Source organism: Leucoraja erinacea, chromosome 10, assembly GCF_028641065.1.
Source record: "Leucoraja erinacea ecotype New England chromosome 10, Leri_hhj_1, whole genome shotgun sequence".
NCBI lineage: Eukaryota > Metazoa > Chordata > Chondrichthyes > Rajiformes > Rajidae > Leucoraja > Leucoraja erinaceus.
The window spans coordinates 48,434,452-48,452,963 of record NC_073386.1 but is presented as its reverse complement, the minus strand read 5'-3'; the positions used below and the strand labels follow the sequence as shown (position 1 = coordinate 48,452,963).

General features: G+C 42.3%; 1 protein-coding gene across 2 annotated transcripts in view; it reads left to right on the top strand.

The window, feature by feature from the left end:
* swt1 (SWT1 RNA endoribonuclease homolog) overlaps window positions 1-18,512 on the top strand; it is an 87,362-nt gene that overhangs the window by 54,012 nt on the left and 14,838 nt on the right. For both annotated transcript variants that reach the window (XM_055642170.1, XM_055642171.1), the window contains exons 13-17: window positions 1,988-2,126; window positions 5,127-5,278; window positions 7,971-8,188; window positions 9,063-9,206; window positions 15,405-15,480. In XM_055642170.1, coding sequence (XP_055498145.1) covers window positions 1,988-2,126; window positions 5,127-5,278; window positions 7,971-8,188; window positions 9,063-9,206; window positions 15,405-15,480 — 729 coding nt within the window. The remainder of the gene's footprint in view (window positions 1-1,987; window positions 2,127-5,126; window positions 5,279-7,970; window positions 8,189-9,062; window positions 9,207-15,404; window positions 15,481-18,512) is intronic.

Below are 18,512 nucleotides of genomic sequence, written 5' to 3'. Positions count from 1 at the left end.
ATTGAGGACTAAACTTTACCACCATTTGCAGTTGGAAGCCAGTAGAAATAGCTTGTTTACAAGGATCAGAAAGTGCTATTTTCTAATCTCTAGCCCAGAATGATTTAATAAATTATAATAATAATAATGGCACATGTGTGGCAAAATATTTAAGAGCTAAATGTCAACACATTATGCTAGCAGTATAAAAACATCAGAAGAAAGTTTCTGGTTATTCTGTTCATTCATTAAAGAGGCACTGTGCTTTTGCTGTTGGGGCAATGTTCACAGCATGAATTGTGTGTTTAACTTGGGACACTTACATTGTTTCATTCTATTTGACGATGTTCCTTGGATCAGGATGAGATTCTCAGGTGGAGGCCAAATGTTCCCAGAATAGGGATTGAGAATTTAGTTGACAGTGAGGCATTGTTGAGAGATACAGAGTCCTTGGGCAAGAAAATCCCCACTAAATTGTGCATGTCTCTTTGGAAAGCTGTTCAAATATTTGCCAAAGGAGTAGCCATAGGAATCGGTTTGGGTTCAGCATTTCCATTATGATGCATCGTGTTCTTCCTGGTATGAGCTGCCAGGCGATTTTTTATTGTACTACTCTACTGCAGATTTGTCCAGTTAAATAGTCAGCTTGAACAACATCAGCTCAGAGAGTCCAGATAATTCTGTCGGTTTCTCTTTCAAGGAAACACTTGATTAGATCTTGGTGCAATCCATGTGTTGTGGCATTTGAAAGTAATGTGCCTTACTTTCTTCAAATAACATCTTAATCCACTCAGCTGTTACATGGTAACCATCAAGGGTAGGTTTATAGTTTGGATAGAAAGTACTAGCGGTTTCTTCAGGTGGATTTGTTTAACATAGCCAGTGAAGGAAGCATGCATCCATTTGGTAACAAAATTGTTAAATAATAATTGTAACAAACCTTGCGGCAGACTGATGTTCATATCTTGCAGCTCTGGTGACTAACTAGGTATTACCTTGACAGTAGAGTTGGTGTAGGTGCCAGAGCACAGTGGTCTTGCATCGACACAGGTGGAAGTTTGGAGCATTCTTAGCCAATTTCATACATATTTACTATAAACTAATACCATCACATCAGGAAAGGCATAGAAATAAGCTAGCATCATCGAGATCAAAAACCTTCAAGCTATTACAACGTAATTCATAACCTTGGGTGCTTTTTGTTTAAAGTTAAAGGTTGCATATTCTACTTGTGATCACTTTGGTTTATGTTGGCTCCTTCCACATCCCAAAGGTGTGCTAGTGGGTAATTGGCTTCTGTAAATTTACTCTTAGTGACAAAATAATTAAAGGGGAATTAATGGGCATGTGAGAGAGAATAAATTACAAGGAAAACGTGTTCTGGATGGTATTGGAAAAACTCAGAGCCTTGCATTGGGAGCACACAGGCCTTGATTTAGGGAGGAAGGAGCAGATCACATCAAACTTCCTCTAGCAATGCCATTAGGTCGCCACATGCCCCATCTTTGAATAAGTCTGGGGTTTCATATTGGCCTCGTCAACCACCTCGGACCCACAAAATCGGTGTAGAAGTAAGTCATCCTCAAACGTGAAGGGCAATAACAAAGATGCATTGTATATTCTCTTGTTTTGTGGCACCTCTCCAAATCCACTTTCTACTTTTCTGCACAATTGAGCAAACCAAAGTAACTTCTTTAAAGTTTAATATTTAAGCCCATATTGCAAAATACATTGCCATTATTATCAGCAGAACTCCATTGATGTCAGCTTGCCATGTGGGACCTTGATAAAAGCCTTGCTATGTTCAGATAGACCATATTATTTACACTATCCTCTGACCATTACTTCCTCAAAAATCAATCCAGTTTGCTATTTGCCAAATTAATTAGCTTCAATGTATATTGGAAGTATCGCGGCTGAACTATTAACAAAGTGATTTTAAATTATTAGGTATAATAGGTCAAATTAATAAAGTTATTGTGGTAATTTGTTCTGATCTTGATACTAGATTTTAATTGTGAAGCCTCCTTGGTCATTGGAAGACATATTACAGTGCATGAAGAAACACTGGATGGCTGTGTTTGGATTCATTGTGAAAAGAAATTTGCAATCATCCGTGAGAAGTTTGAGTGATTATCTTCAAGTGGGTATGTATAGAGCTAGAGATTTCAGATTTGCCAAATTCCCAAGGGACAGAGTTGTAGTTAATAACATGAACTCACAAAATATATGCAGAACAAATGACAGATGATGAGGATATTTATAGGCAACGACGCATGCCGTATGTACAGGCAAATATCCTCTTGCGTAAATTTGGTGTGTGTGCAGATATGGTGAAGATGTCGCTATTTAGAGCATACTGCACACCCCTTTACACTGCGCACCTGTGGTCGAACTATTTAAAGACAAATATGCAGAGACTAAAGGTGGCATATAACAATGCCATGAGAACACTGCTAAGGCAACCTAGATGGTGTAGTGCCAGTAATATGTTTGTGGTTGTAGGAGTCAGTACTTTAGAAGCTATCCTAAGACACCACATGTATAAATTCATTTACAGGATAAATTACTCTAAAAATGTGCTTATTGTGGCCTTGACAAACATAAGGGTTAGCACTACACGCTACGAATCCCAGTTGTGGAGACACTGGTATCGTTGTCTCGTTGTAGGACATTGATCATCTTTTAATCTGGATTTTTAACTTAAGTATTGTGGGTTTAAAAAATATATAAATTATGATGTTTTTATGTGATATAGCATGATTTTATATATATTTGTGATATTTGATATGCAATGCATTTTTAATGTAATGTTGCCCCTTGTCTGGACCTTGAGTCCGTAATAAAGTTTATTATTATTATTTATATGCCATTATTTTACAAAACAAAAGCAAAATTGAATACTACCTTAGAACTGTGCTGTATCCTTCAGACCAACTACTCAAAACACATTACTGTATTTATTTTAATGCAACATATGTGCCCACATTAAAATAGACTGTGCATTGAAAACAATTGAGATATTTAAATTACACAAAAATTCTAGAGAAACTCAGCAGGTGCAGCAGCATCTATGGAGTGAAGGAAATAGGCAACGGAAGGGTTTCAGCCCAAAACGTTGCCTATTTCCTTCGCTCCATAGATGCTGCTGCACCCGCTGAGTTTCTCCAGCATTTTTGTGTACCTTCAATTTTCCAACATCTGCAGTTCCTTCTTGAACTAAATATTTAAGTTACCTTTTTATATATATTTTTTTAATTATGTGTCCACTCTTCATTGATCAATGTCATGAAAAAGCTGGTGTGGATCAAGAATTATGATCGTCGGGAAAGGCTTAAAATTTACTAGACAATTGATATTTACTTGCTTAAAAACTGATATTTTGGTCTTGAACTTTTAGTTTAGAGATACAGCATAAAAACAGGCCCTTCAGCCCACTGAGCCCATGTCAACCATCAATCATCCATTCCCACTAGTTTTAGATTATCCCACTTTTGCAACTACTCTCTACACACAGGGATAATTTACAGAGGCACATTAATCTACAAATCTGCTCGTCTTTGGTATATGGGAGCAAACCAGATTACCCAGAGGAAACCCAAGTGGTTACAGGAAGAATGTGTAAACTCCACATAGACAACACCAAAGGTCAAGATCTAATTCGGGTATAGACACAAATGCTGGAGTAACTCAGCGGGACAGGCAGCATCTCTGGACAGAAGGAATGGGTGACGTTTCGGGTCGAGACCCTCTTCCAGGTCTCCAGCACTGTGAAGCAGCTGCCCTACCAGATGTGCCACTTAATCATTCCTTACAAAATGATGAATTTTGAGTTGTCAGTGCCATTTAAAAAAAAATATATATAATAATTGTATTGGGAAAAAATGTGAAAATCGTACCCATCCCAACTTTTATTTTAGAATTATGAAATGCAATTGGCTGCATATTATGAATGGCGCTATCATTTCATAATGAGGTTTCATATCTCATTGCTTCTAACATGTTTCCAAAGTAAACACTATAAATTATAAATAAATAAAAGAAGCAGTTGAGCCAAAGAGCCTGTAGTTGGGCTGAAGGGCCTGGTTCCGTACAGTATGACTCTGAAGAAATTTGCACACCTACATGGATAGGAGAGGTTTGAAGGGATATGGGACCAATGCGGGTATGTGGGACTAGTGTAGATTGGGCATCTTGGTCGGCATTGGGAAGTTGGGCTGAAGTGATCTGTGTAATTCACTTGCACTACCTCCAGGCTCTGACTGTTTCGCCAATGATAGCTAGCACTCTAAACCTCGCAGGTGGTTTTGTCCTTGGCGCTGTACTTATACTTGCCTGTTTGCTACTGCTGCCGGTGTCGATTGTGAACCATTTTCTCCTGCAAAGATAAAGGAACTGAAGTGCATTGCCTTTAAGTAACTGACTCTGATGTTGATGTTGTCCTGAACATCATCACATTGCTTTTGACCTTGACCAAGCCTGTGTCCTTGTGCCTTGATTGCTCATATGAGTGTTGTTTGCTTATCCTCTCACTGCAGCTTAACAATGGGCCTAGAAGACTTTCTGGGCTCAATTTGGTTAACAATCTCTCTTCTCTGCACCATCTTTTTCATAAAAGGCTCTGGAGCCCTCTTAAAGGGCTCTGGAGCCTTTGGAAATTCAACGTGCATTATTTTGCCTGTGCTTTGCTATCTCCTTCATAAAGCCCCAACAGCGGTGACAGTAGGGGTTCCCACCAGGTTCCTGACGTCTAGATTTCTGACACCACAGCACGCAGACTGAGTGGATATTATTTTTAAAATGGGAGGCATCCACACTGGAAGACTATCACAAATCAGTGCCTGCTGAGTAGTGCTATGTGAGATATCCATGCAGTTTTTATTTTGTGTGATCCAGTCCTTAAAAGTGCCAGTAGGTGGGGAGAATATCAGCAATATGTTTCAGAATGTCATGCCAACCACCTGGAACTACTTTCACCCAGTCTGCATAGAGTAACAGTCACAACCTTGGTTGTGTAAAATTTTAAGTTCAGCAGTGCACAGCAGCGACCCTGTTTTTCCTTCAGTTGGTTTCCACTGCTAATTATTTTTGTTGAATGTGTATCTGGTTTACTGTCAAATATCTAATTTGATTTTTAAATCATCTAGGGAAGAGGCCAGAGTATAATCGCTTTACTCTTGCCTGGATGTTGACAGAATCGCAAAAACTGTTGCAAGCCTTCAACGCAAGATCAGGCTATGGCGGCGTACTCCCCCACACTTTGGCTGCCCTGGAGGAATTATACAGAGAGGTTTCCGAGGTACCTTACCTAATTGTATTTTAAAGATTTTTATGTAATTATGGAACATCTGTTATTGAAATGTTGATATTATTTTGGAAAAAAAAACAATGACATGAACGATTAACAGTGCTAAAATTTGGTGAAATATTTGAGGCTATATAAATTGCAGGATATTTATTCTGAATTACATTTCTGAATTCCTCATCAGAATCGGGCACCTTCCGGTACCTGATTTGCACCTTTTAATAGATTTGCATGGTTGGGAAAGAGAAGGGATTGTTGTTGACAAGTTCACCATGTGGTCTGTGACAGGCCCAACTTGCCTTTTGTTTTCCCTTGTATTAACATTGTTGGTTACAAATGCCTTCTGCAGTTTTTCGAAGGAATATAATTGTGGATGCAAATTTCAGATGGAGTAGTTTTGCATTCATGAAACATCAGGTGCAGAATGTATTGAATCCCTGTGCAAAATGGAGTGAAATAATTATCTGTGGTTAGAGCATGTACCCATTGAACATGAATGAATAAAGGCAGAAAGATGCCTTTGAACAAGGTTAGCAGTAAGTAGAATGTGGACTTGGGCATGAGGTTGGAAAAGAACGTATTGGAGAGATGATTGGTATTATTAATAAAAAATAACATCTTAAATGGGAGAGAAGAGTGGTTAAGTGACTGGATGGGTGAAGTTTATCTGTACAAAGTGGATTAGGTAAGGTAGTGTGAAAGGTAGGAGGAGAATGAAGGGAGGCAATTGTCTGAGAACAATTAAGAATGATCTGAGGAAGGTCATCTGAGGATGACCAAAAAGGTTATCCATTCCTTCACTCCAGAGATGCTGCCTGGTCCACTAAGCTACTCCTGTATTTTGTGTCTATCTAAGAATGATCTCTCCATTGTGCTCTGCCTTTACAATTGTTGAAAGTTTGAATTAACTGGTAATTAATTGCTTTCTCTCAATTCACTTAAATATTGCTTTGCTGGCAAAGATGTACAGTAATTGATTTGAGAGTGTAATTAAATGTGTTGGTTTTGGAGAAGTTTCCGAAGGCGAAAAGATTAATTTAATGCGTGATTTCTGTGAAATGATCTGAATGGTTCAAGATATTTAAGTATGCATTTGAGGAATGGGAAACTGAATTACAAATGAGACAAAATCATGAAGGAATCTGCATTTTTATTTTGACCTACTGGGAGGTTAATGCCAGTACAGTATAGAATCAGGGGAGAATCGGGTGCGAGTCCAGGTGTGGCACAGGGGGAAAGTGCGGGGGTGGATGAAACTTCATGGTTCATACAGTTGGGTTGTGAAGCTACCCAAGAGGAATATGAGGTGCTATTCCTTCAGTTTGTGTGTGGCCTCACTGTGGCAATGGAGGAGGCCCACGACAGTCAGGTTTGTGTGGGAATAAGAAGACGAGTTAAAATGGTTAGCAACTGGGAGATCCAGTATGTCTTGGCAGACCGAGCCACCTGGCCTGGCACCTATTTCTCTCTTCCCCTCCCCTTCTAACTACATTCCTTCCTCTAGTTCCCAATTTGCAACTCTTCAATCCTTTTGTCTTGCACATTCTGTCTTTTCATCTCTGGCCTTTGTCCAACCATCTATCCAAATCCACCCTCTCCTATATCCACCTATTACTTGCCTGGCTTTGTCCGACTCCTCCTCTCATCCAGCTTTCTTACCTCTCCCACCACAATCAGTCCAAAGAAGGATCCCAACCAGAAACATCACCTATCCATGTTCTCCAGAGATACTGCCTGACCCACTGAGTTACTCCAGCACTTTGTCTTTTTTTAAATTTGATTTTTGATTACAGTCACCAAGCTCTAATAAATAAACATTTTTTGGGGGGTTTGCATTTGAAAATACATTAGTAAGAAATATAGTTTGAAAATATCAGCCACAGCTCACTAATAATCTGCCTCATTTGACTTGGATATTGGTAGGTTCAAACTTTACCCGAGTGCATATTCCAAGTTTGGTGCAATGCAGTGCATTACCACCAGAGGGATCCACAGGTCAGATGTTGAACCATGACCCTCCCTGATCTGTCAAGTGGACATAACAATTATATGGCACTATTCAAAGTAGCCCTTTTATCTGCTATTTGAATCCAATATTTATCTTTCAAATAATACCACCCCAAACAGATTTTCTAATTGTTAATGCTAATTTGTAAGATTTTTCTCTGAACTAATTAACTAATGTATTTCCATACATTTCAAATGTGATGTCATTACGATTTGAATAATAGAACTATTTAAACCCGAGATAAATATTGGGCTGCACAATGGGACCTTTATTAGAACTGCTGCCTCACAGCTGCAACAACCCAGGTTATTTTTTTTATTTCCTGTGCTGTCTGCATGAAGCTTGCACTTTCTCTCTTAGCCCATGGATTTTGCCCAGGTGCCATGGTTTCCTCCCACATTTCAAAGTCACTGTAATTGTTCCTAGTGTATGAGTGAGTGGTAGAATCTGAGAAAGGTTGACAGGAATGTAAGGAGAATAAAATGGAATTGATGTAAGTGAGCTGGTCACTGAGGATTATGTGGGGCAAAGGGCCTGTTCAAATGTCGTATTTATCTGACTAATCCTTTTCTAGTCAATACGATGGATCCCACTCCTAGACAAAAGTGTCAGTGGCCTTCCAAAAGTGGGCATAGAAAAACAAATATATGATTCATAATCTTTATTCTTCTCATTAAGGATGACATGAAAAATGAAGGGAAGTCAAAAGAGACCCTTGAAAACGTGGACATTTCAGTGCAGTCACTATTGCAACGTGAACTTGAGAGAAATATAACTCTGCTCCCATTCAACTCTGGGTATCCAATGTCAGCGATGGAAAATTCTCAAGTGGAGAACAAAAGACAACAAATCTGGGCTACTTTTGAGAATGTCTGGAATATAATATACAAATACAGGTATAAATGTAGATTTTGTATTAATATATGGTTAATATAATACAGTCCTCCACCGATTTTTCCGGCACCCTGGGTACCAAAGCCTTTCTGGATTATTTGTTTCACCGGACCAACAGAGGTCACAACCTCTGAGAGAAAGTGAATGGTACCGGAACAGTCCACCTAGGTACCGGGTGGGTGGGGGGGGATGAGATACCGGCCCCACAATGTCGGCTGCAGAAGTCTGCTATGGGAATGGATCTGCCGGCTACGACCAGGCCAGAGTTCCAGAGCTCCAGCTGCAGGGGGCAAACCCGACCCGCCAATTGGCCACGGCATTCCTAAGGAGGTCACGATCAGCCGGCCTAGTGGCTACATTTTCAGGGGAACTTAGGTTTCAAACGCACTCTCGTGATTATATCCGGATTAAAGTAGGCGCCGGACAACCTGTTGCCGGAAAATTGGTTGTGGACCTGAATATACTTTTATTATACTAAACCCCACATCGCAATACTATAGTTGTTGATTGGCTTAGATAAACCGGAAAAGTAATACCTAATTTGATCTTGGAAGTAGAAAAGACTGTGTTATATCATTGATAAAGCTGAGGGTGCTGTGACTTTTTTGAATTTGTGAAATAATGACCAGGCATTAATGGTTATCAACTAAATGAATGGCACAAACTCGCATGGGCTATCAAACCACAACATCAAGAACCAAAAAAAACTGTTGTTTGCTCAAGTTAAACTGAAGAGTATTTATTTATCAGATGAATGAGAAATTCTGTAAATATTTGTAATAAAGAAACGCGTTTGTGCATGATAAGGAATGTTTTTTTTTACCTTGCATGACAGCACATGAGATTGTGAGATGATTTTTTTTGTTTTCTCCCTAGCTCGCTAATTTTTGCAACCTTTAACCTTCCTCACAACTCATTAGCTGTCGTAATGGACAGCAAGCTGCCACTTCCTGAGGAAGCATTTCAGAGCCTGCAAAAGCTGGTGCCTGCTGTAAAAGAACTGCTCGCAGGAATTCAAAGGTGAGCATTTAATGGCATTTACAAAAACATTTTTCCAGTGCAACACGTTACATGATTCCATGGCCACTGACTACATGCAGAAGCCCATGTTTTATGATGAGCAGTTTGCATCAGCATCCTTTAAAATCTTCCAGAATATTACATAAAGTGCCCTCCAGAATGTTTGGGACAAAGTTTGCCTCTACTCCACAAATTGAGATTTGTAATAGAAAAAAAAAAAAATCATGTGGTCAGACGTGTGGCGCTGAATGGCAGGAGAAGAGATCGATCTGCGCACCCGTGTTTGTTAAGATTTTTTAAACCTCGCTAACTTTTACGACATTCAACCGATCTGAATGAAACTTGGTGCTATCGCAGCATAGGAGAACGGTGAATGAACTGGTGAAAAATCATCGCGCTATGGCAAATTGTTTTTGCGCAAATAGAAAAACCGGAAGATAACAAGATCAGAGGGGGTGGGGGAGGGAGAGGGTGGGGTAAGGGGAGAGAAGTGGAAGAGTGGGGAGGGAGGGGTAGGGGGAGTGGTGGAAGAGGGACAGAGCGGTATGGGGGAAGGACGCGGGGGGAGAGAGGGAAGGGGGTGGGGTAGAGAGGGAAGGTGGGTGGGGGAGAGAGGGATAGGTGGGAGAGGGGTGAGGAGAGGGAAACATAAATTAAGTGCAGGAGTAGGCCATTCGGCCCTTTGAGCCTGCACCACCATTCAATATGATCATGGCTGATCATCCAACTTGGTATCCTGCACCTGCCTTCTCTCCATACCCCTTGATCCCTTTAGCCACAAGGGCCACATCTAACTCCCTCTTAAATATAGCCAATGAACTGGCCTCAACTACCTTCTGTGCCAGTGAATTCCAGAGATTCACCACTCTCTGTGTGAAAAATGTTTTTCTCATCTCGGTCCTAAAAGATTTACCCCTTATCCTTAAACTGTGACCCCTTGTCCTGGACTTCCCCAACATCTGGAACAATCTTCCTGCATCTAGCCTGTCCAACCCCTTAAGAATTTTGTACGTTTCTATAAGATCCCCCCTCAATCTTCTAAAATCTAGCGAGTACAAGCCGAGTCTATCCAGTCTTTCTTCATATGAAAGTCCTGACATTCCAGGAATCAGTCTGGTGAACCTTCTCTGTACTCCCTCTATGGGAACAATGTCTGAGCATTGGGCATTGTGACATCACACGATAGAACGTTCACCAGGGGCTGGGGCTCCTGCAAAGGCATATGTAAATGAATCCATTCCGATTGGACATCTGTGAACGTTGGGCATTGTGACATCACACAATGGAACGTTCACCATGGGGCTGCTTCTGTGGATGAGAAGCCAGTTTTTTTTTTTTTGAAATATTGGGGGGGGGGGGGGAGAAAGATTTGATTAAAAATGTGTACTTAAACACGACAAAATGTAATCAGGAGCGGATACTTAGAAAGAAAAGTGAAATCTCTACTGAAATGGAAAAGATGTCGGCGATTCTGCGTCTGGTTTCGGAGTTGCAGGGAATCAAAGGATGAAAGGCGGCCGGCAGCCGTCCATGTAAATGGATCCATTCCGATTGGACATCTGCAAGTATTGGGCATTGTGACATCACACGATGGAATTAATCAAAAGGTAGAAAGGCAGCCGGACGGACGGCAGGCGGCAGCCACAGAGTTTTAATATATACTAGATAATAGATAGATAGATGTTGATTCAAGGCCCCACCTGTCCTTGTGGATAAATATAAATGGCTCCATATTATTTGAATAAAAAAGCAGTTCTCCCCAGCATCAATTAACACTCAACAATAAAAGGTAATCAGTCTGAAGAATGCATCTTTTTTATCTCTCTCCACGGGTACCGTCTGATTTACGGAACATTACCAGCATTTTCCGTTTTTAATTTTAGACTCCTAGGATCTGTGTTTTCGTTGATTGCTTCAGTTTTATCCCTTAACTTATTTACTAAAACTTGTTAGCTACTTAATTTATTATATTACAACTGAGAATGCCCTTCATTAGATTTAGATTTTATTTATTGCCACATGTACTATTTAAGGTACTGTGAAATTCGAGTTATCATACAGCCATACAAAGTGGGGGGAAAAATAGCAACAACACACACAGCCACATAAAATAAAATTCAACATAATGATCCATCACAGCAGCTCCCACATTCTTCACTGATGGAAGGTAATAAAAGTCGAATCTTCTCCCTCTTTCTTCTCCACGGTCGTAGCTGTCGAACTATCAAAGCTCCCACAGCCGGCGATCCGAGGCCCTCGCGTCGGGGTGATGAAACTCTCACGTCTAGACGGTTGAAAGTCACCATGGCTTGGAGCCCCACCTCAGTATCTAACCACATATATTTCTATCCGGTCTCCCCGCAAGCTCCGGCCCATCCATGTACCTGTCCAAATGTTTCTTAAATGTTGTGATAGTACTTGTCTCGACTACCTCCTTCAGCATCTCGTTCCATACATCCATCGCCCTTTGTGTGGGAAAAAGTTACCCCTTAGGTGTAAGGTGAGTGGGGAAAGATTTAATAGGGACCTATGTCGACTGGTTCTCGATCCTACTATCCAATGGATTCATTGGTGCTTTATTTGTCACATATGCCACTACACAGTGAAATTCTTTTTGCATATGTTGCAGATGCAGGTGCCGCCATTATTGGCACCTTTACTCGTAGTCCAAAGTCTGGTTGGCCTGCGCGTTTGATGTACTGGAGCAGTTCCCGCAACCCGGCATCCCTCTTCTCTCCTAGTCTGGCCATCTTTGTGTCCCAGGGGCATCTCCTGCAGCCTACCTTCAAGGTGCTGGAGGCATTACCTCAGTTCACCCTCGTACTGGCCCACTCCTATTGCCCAACGTCTCCAGCTCCCTCCCGGTCCCGCCATTCGACAAGCCTTCGGGCGGGTTCCCGGTCCTGCTGAGCCTTTGGGTGGGCTCTTACAAGCCTTTGAGTGGGTTCCCGGTCCTGCCTACTGATGAGCCTTCATGCCGGTTCCAAACTTCCTGGCGGGCCCGGATGAGCCTTCGGGCGAGTTCTTGCCAACCAACGAGCCTTCAGACAATGTCCTGCCGACCAAAAAACCTCTGGGTGGTCAACGTTGCCTCAGGAAGGCCTCCACCACTCTCTAGTTGGTGATAGGATGGTTCAATTGCCTGTTAACAGCGTGATCAACTAAGCCAGGGCCTCACCGGGTGGCTCCGACCGCAGGAGCCATTTCACCGATCAGCGGGAAACCAGCTCACAAACAGCCCGAATTTCCTCTGCAGGAAACAGATGAAAATGTGCCATATTTGCTCGCACTTTTGTTCCTTTTTCATCAGAGAGCGACCGTGAGGCTCTGTGCAAGTGACTGTGCGACTACCCAATCTATTCCTCTCATATCCACCTCTCAGATCATCCCTCATCCTCCTGTGCTCCAAGGAATAGAGTCCTAGCCTGCATAACCTCTCCCTATCTCAGCCCCTCGAATCCTGGCAACATCCTCATGAATATTCTCTGCACCCTTTCTAGCTTGACAACATTTCCTATAACATGGTGCCTGGAACTGAACATAATACTGTTCAGACTGAAGAAAGGCTTCGACCCAAAACTTTGACTATTTCCTTCGCTCCATAAATGCTGCCTCACCCGCTGAGTTTCTCCAGCATTTTTGTCTACCTATTCTAATATATGTTAGGGAACTTATTTGTTTATGTTACAATAGTGTGTTTGCTCCACTATTTTCAAGAGTTGGTGAAGAATTCTCAAAATCTTTTCTCATTCTGTAGGTAATTGCATGACTGAGAGATAACTTGGTCTTTGGTATTCTCTTTAGAATGTTCTTAATTAAAATTCTAAAATTCCTTCATTAAATTTGAATTGAATTCTTGTTGTAATCTAGTTACCATAATTGACACATTCTCGTTAGTTGCTAAATACTGGGAGATTAAATTCCAATTGAATATTTCTATCCTGTCTAGTATTATTTCAAAGGAGCATGGAAAATTGGTTGCAAAATCCATCGTATGGCAATTTATATTTGGATATAAAGTCCATTTATCGCCAATAGAGAATACTTGAAATAGCACTCCTGTTTTGTTTTCATGAATGAGTGGTAAAGTGAAGCAAATGGTAGCTTCAATGAAGAACAAGGGAACTTTGTCTACAATATAGCCTCCATAATTATGATGCATGCTTGGTTGCTGCTACAAGTCAGTGTTGTATGGATTTACTGTGTTCCCAAACCACAGCTGTGGCCGCTTACTCCAAAAATGCTCATAGGAAAGAAAATAAATTAGATTAATTTATCTTGTAAGAAGGAACTGCAGATGCTGGTTTAAACTGAAGACAGACAGAAAAAGCTGGAGTAACTCAGTGGGACAGGCAGCATCACTGGAGAGAAGGAATGGGTGACGTTTCGGGTCGAGACCCTTCTTCAGACTTGTTAGGGATAAGGGAAACGAGAGATATAGACAGTGATGTGGAGAAATTAATGAAAGATATGCAAAAAAGTAATGATGGTAAAGGAAACAGGCCATTGTAAGCTGTTAGGTTGAAAATGAGAAACTAGTGTGACTTGGGTGGGGGAGGGATAGAGAAAGAGAGAGGGAATGCGGGGCAACCTGGTGAGAAAAATCAATATTCATACCATTGGGCTGTAAGCTGCCATAGCGAAATATGAGATGCTGTTCCTCCAATTTGACGTTAGCCTCACGCTAAGAATGGAAGAGACCGAGGGCAGAAAGGTCAAGAGACAAGAGACAACAAGAGACATTTATTGTCACATGCACCTATCGGTACAGTGAAATTTGGGGTCACCATACAGCCATACGAATAAAAAAGAACAAAACACGATAGTATTTTAACAAAAACATCCCCTGCACAGCGGAATCAACGTTTCCTACTGTGTGGGAGGGCCCAAAGTTCAGTCATCCTCTTTGATGTTCTTTGATGTACACCCGTGGTCCGGGCCTCCTGAGCCCTCTGCAGTCGCCGCTACAGGTGGCCCGATGCTCAGGCCCTCTCGCCAGGATGATGGAACTCCGACGTCGGACCGGGAGAACAACCTCAGCGGCTTGGACCTCCAAATCGGCCACTTCCTACCGTAGTCTGCGGCTCCCGAAGTCCACAGGCCGCGCCGAACGGAGACCCACGCTGGTGGCCCACGGCAAAGGTTGTGTGGGAAATTAAAGTGTCCAGCAACCACTTATCCCAGAGCTAGACAAATATCATTCAATTTTACAATGGATGATTATTGGGATGGTTTTTCCAGTCTATATTCAAATATTCAAAGTAGGTTTGAGAAAAAATTCATATAATGTATGTTAAGTAGTTTCCTAGAAAAGACATTGTGGAACCAACCAGGAACCAGTTCATTTTAGATTTCTTGCCCCACTCCTCCCTCTCATCTCTTTACACTGGCAACCTCTGCTCCACTCTTTCAATCTTGATAAAGAGTTCTGACCCGAAACGTCTACAGTCTATTTCCCTCCATGTATAGGATTGTTTTGGAAATGTCCTTGAGAAATGTCAGCCACTGCTATTTGAAAATCACAAGATGATTTAGCTAGTGTAATCTTATGAAGGGAAAATCACATTTAACCATTACTGTGGCAGGATGAAGGCATTAGTCGATGTAGTCTAGATGATGTTTCAAAAGGCATGTTGTCATTAAAGGACTCTAGATTCAAGGTAATCTGTAGAGGCAGATCATTTCAAGGACGGGAAACGGTAGGAAAATAATGGACCTTTTCTGTATTGCTAGTAAAGCACACAGGGATCAGGTCTGAATCTCAACTATTTTCAATCTATATTACCACCTGCTCTTGGTTGGACATGCTGTGCTCATAATGATTCCCACAGGGCAACTGTGACTAGATTTCAAAAGTATTTAATTTCGTGTAAAGCACTTTATGATGTCCTGAGGTCGAGAAAGATGCAACATATAATGAGTGTTTCTTTCCATAATACTTTCTACAACTGATCAGGATTTTCATAATTACAAACATTGATGATATGGTAATTAACAGAGAACTACATAATTTGTGAATTACTCAACTCAACAGCACAAATTTGAGATGAAACAAATGAAAGATTTTTTTGTTAGTTGAATGGGTGAAAATATGGGGTGCAAAAAGCACAACAGGATCAAAATTATTGAACAGACTTCATATTTAATACTTTGTCTTTATCTAATGATCTAATACAGTATTATATATTGTCATTTCAGAATTTTGTCATCTGATAACAATGTTCAAGACTTTGAGAAGCTCACGGAAATTCTGCACCTCTTTCTAACAAATGAGGTATGACATTTTTCACAAAAATAGCTATCTATATTACTAAAAGGAAGATCTTGACCACTTCCTGTTTTTCTGTTTCATGATTTTTGAAAATACATTGCCACTTATGGCTGTGATTTAAGGCCATCTTACTCAGAGTCCCCCTCCGCTACGCAGGACAAGAGGATTTTTCCCATCGATGAAAAATAAAAGTTATTAATGTTTAAAAAATGTTGACATTCTCTCTGCTGCCCCTGCTGGTGGGAGGGGGGAGGGACTATAATACCCGGAAGTGTTGTGCTTCACTCAGTCTCTGCAAGATGCAGGAAGCGAGAGGGTCACGTCTCTCTGAGCTGTGAATAACGCTGAACACATGTCTATTCAAGTGTGAGTGCCCTTAATGTGGTTTGAAAATGAAAATGTGGTTGCTTTGAAATGCTGCACAGCAAATGGTTGTTGGTGGTGGCAACTGCAAATGGTTGTTGGTGGTGGCAACTGCAAATGGTTGTTGGTGGTGGCAACTGCTTTGAAATGTTGCACTGCAAATGGTTGTTGGTGGTGGCAACTCCTTTGAAATGCTGCATTGCAAATGGTTGTTGGTGGTGGCACCTGCTTTGAAATGCTGCACTGCAAATGGTTGTTGGTGCTGGTAACTTGACAACTTCCTGTTTGCACTGTATATTGATTTTAGATAAAACGCTACCACTTATGGCTTGTGATTTTTGGCCATCTTACTCAGTCCCCCTCCGCTCATCAGGTGCAGAAGATTCTTCCCATCAATGAAAAATAAGTGTTATTAGTGATTTAAAAAATGTTGAGAATCTCTCTCCTGCCAATCACGCCATGAAGGCCATGCCCCTTCTGGTGGGAGGGGGGAGGGATTATAAAACCCGGAAGTGTGGGTGTGGCTCAGTCTCTGCAAGATGGGGGAGGAAGTGGTCAAGACTCTGAGCTGTGAATCAACTGAACACACTGAATGTCTACTGAACTGTGAGTGTGGTGTTTATGTGGTGTTTTGTGTGGTTTATGGTGGTTTCACCCTGCTTGAAATGGTATGAAACTGTATTTGAATGTGGTGGCCTTGTACCCTGCATGAAATGGTATGAAACTGCACGTGAATTCGGTGGCCTTGCATCCTGGTTGAAGTGGTTGGAAACTACACTTGAATTTGGTGGCCTTGCACTCTGCTTAAAGTGGTAGGAAACTGCACTTGAATTCGGTGGCCTTTGCACCCTGCTTGAGGTGGTCTAGTCTGTATCTATCTACTTGTATACTTTTAAAAATCTGTGTGTGTGTGTTTGTGTGTGTGTGTGTGTGTCAGGTGTATGGCCTTTAATTCGTTGGTTCGCTAAAAAAACATGCTAGAAATCAGAGATTTTTACCATTTCGCTAGGGATTTCACTTTTACATTCGCATATCCACTCCATCGTCATTTTTCAGTACACATTTTTATTAAAATCCACCCCCCCCCCACTCATTTTTTTGCCTCCTACTGGCCAGCGACCATAACGGCTGCGGCCGCCTGGCTCCAAAAACTGTGACATTTTTCCCATATCGCTAGCGATTTTACTTCCTCCACTTCCCCCCCCCGGCCCGGCTCTCACGCTGGCCGAAGCCAAAGCTTTTCACCGTCCTCGCTGGCTTGCACTGTCCGAAAATCCCACGCGTCAACGGCCTGTCGGCCCGCAGGCGCATTGAGGGCGTACGCAGTGTCTCGACGGGCATACGCAGCGTCTTGACATCGTACGCTGTGTCTTGACGTACGCAACATCTCGACTGGCGTACGCAGCGTCTCGGCGTCGTACGCAGCGTCTTGACATCGTACGCAGCGTCTTGACGACGTACGCCTAGCGCGTGACGTTGCGCGATGACGTCCGGCCGCCCCTCCCCTTGCAACCACGCGTTGCGGGAACAGACCCAACGGGCCTGCACTTGGTCTAGAAAATTACTAAAACTCTCATCTTGTTTGTTTGTGTGCGTGCGTGGATGTGATATCCCAAAACCCCGCCAAGACCGTACACGATAGCGCTACAATCTTTGGCCACCTTACTCGCCATTGTCCTGGGATGTAAATTAAACAAGTTTTGTTTGGATTGATGGTATATTTTATGTTATTGACATTTTAAACTTTACAAAAATCACTTTTCAAACCACTTTTCCTCTTGCCCTGCCCGTCAGTTACAATTATGTCACAATGACAAGGGAGAGGTGGGGGGTAGGGAGGGGAGAGGGAGGAGAGGGAGGAGAAGTGAGGTGGGGAAGGGGAGGATAGAGGGAGAGGAGGGGGAAGTGCGGATAGAGGGTGAGGAGGGCAATGGGGGAGGTGAGGAGAGAGAGTGGAGTAATGGGGGAGGTGAGGAGTGGGGGAGCAGGGAGATAGAGGAGAGGGGTTATGGAGGGTGGGAGGTAGTGACTGAGGATAGGGGAAAGGAGAGGCGAGAGAGGGGTGGAGGAGATGGGAAAGAAGAGTGAGGGTAAAGAGATGGGGAGGGAGTGCTGGGGATGAAGGGGAATGGAGGAGGATATGGATGGCGAGGCGCAGTTGGGGGAGGGTTGCCGTGGCTCATATCACAACGGAGATCTCTGGCGTCACAACGGGGAAACCCTCTGCCTGTGCAGTTGGGGGCTATAGATCAGTGGCGGAATATTGCTTTGGTGGACTCTCATCTTGTTTGTTTGCATGGATGTGTGTGATATTCCAAAACCCCGGCAAAATGGTACACGATAACGCTACAATTTTTGGCCCACCTTACTCACCATTGTCCTGAGATGTAAAATAAACAAGTTTCGTTCGGATTGATGTTATATTTTACAAGTTATTAACATTTTAAACTTTACAAAAAATATTTTTCAGTGAGGAGAAAGTGGGTAAGGGGAAAGTAGGGGAGGTGAGGAGGGAGAATGGGGGAGGAAGCAGGGAGATAGAGGGAAAGGAGGGGGTAGGGAGGGCAGAGGGGTTATGGAGGGAGGGGAGTGACTGAGGTTAGGGAAAGGAGAGGGATGGAGGGAAGGAGGAGAGGGGAAAGAAGAGGGAGGGAGTGCTGGGGATGAAGGGG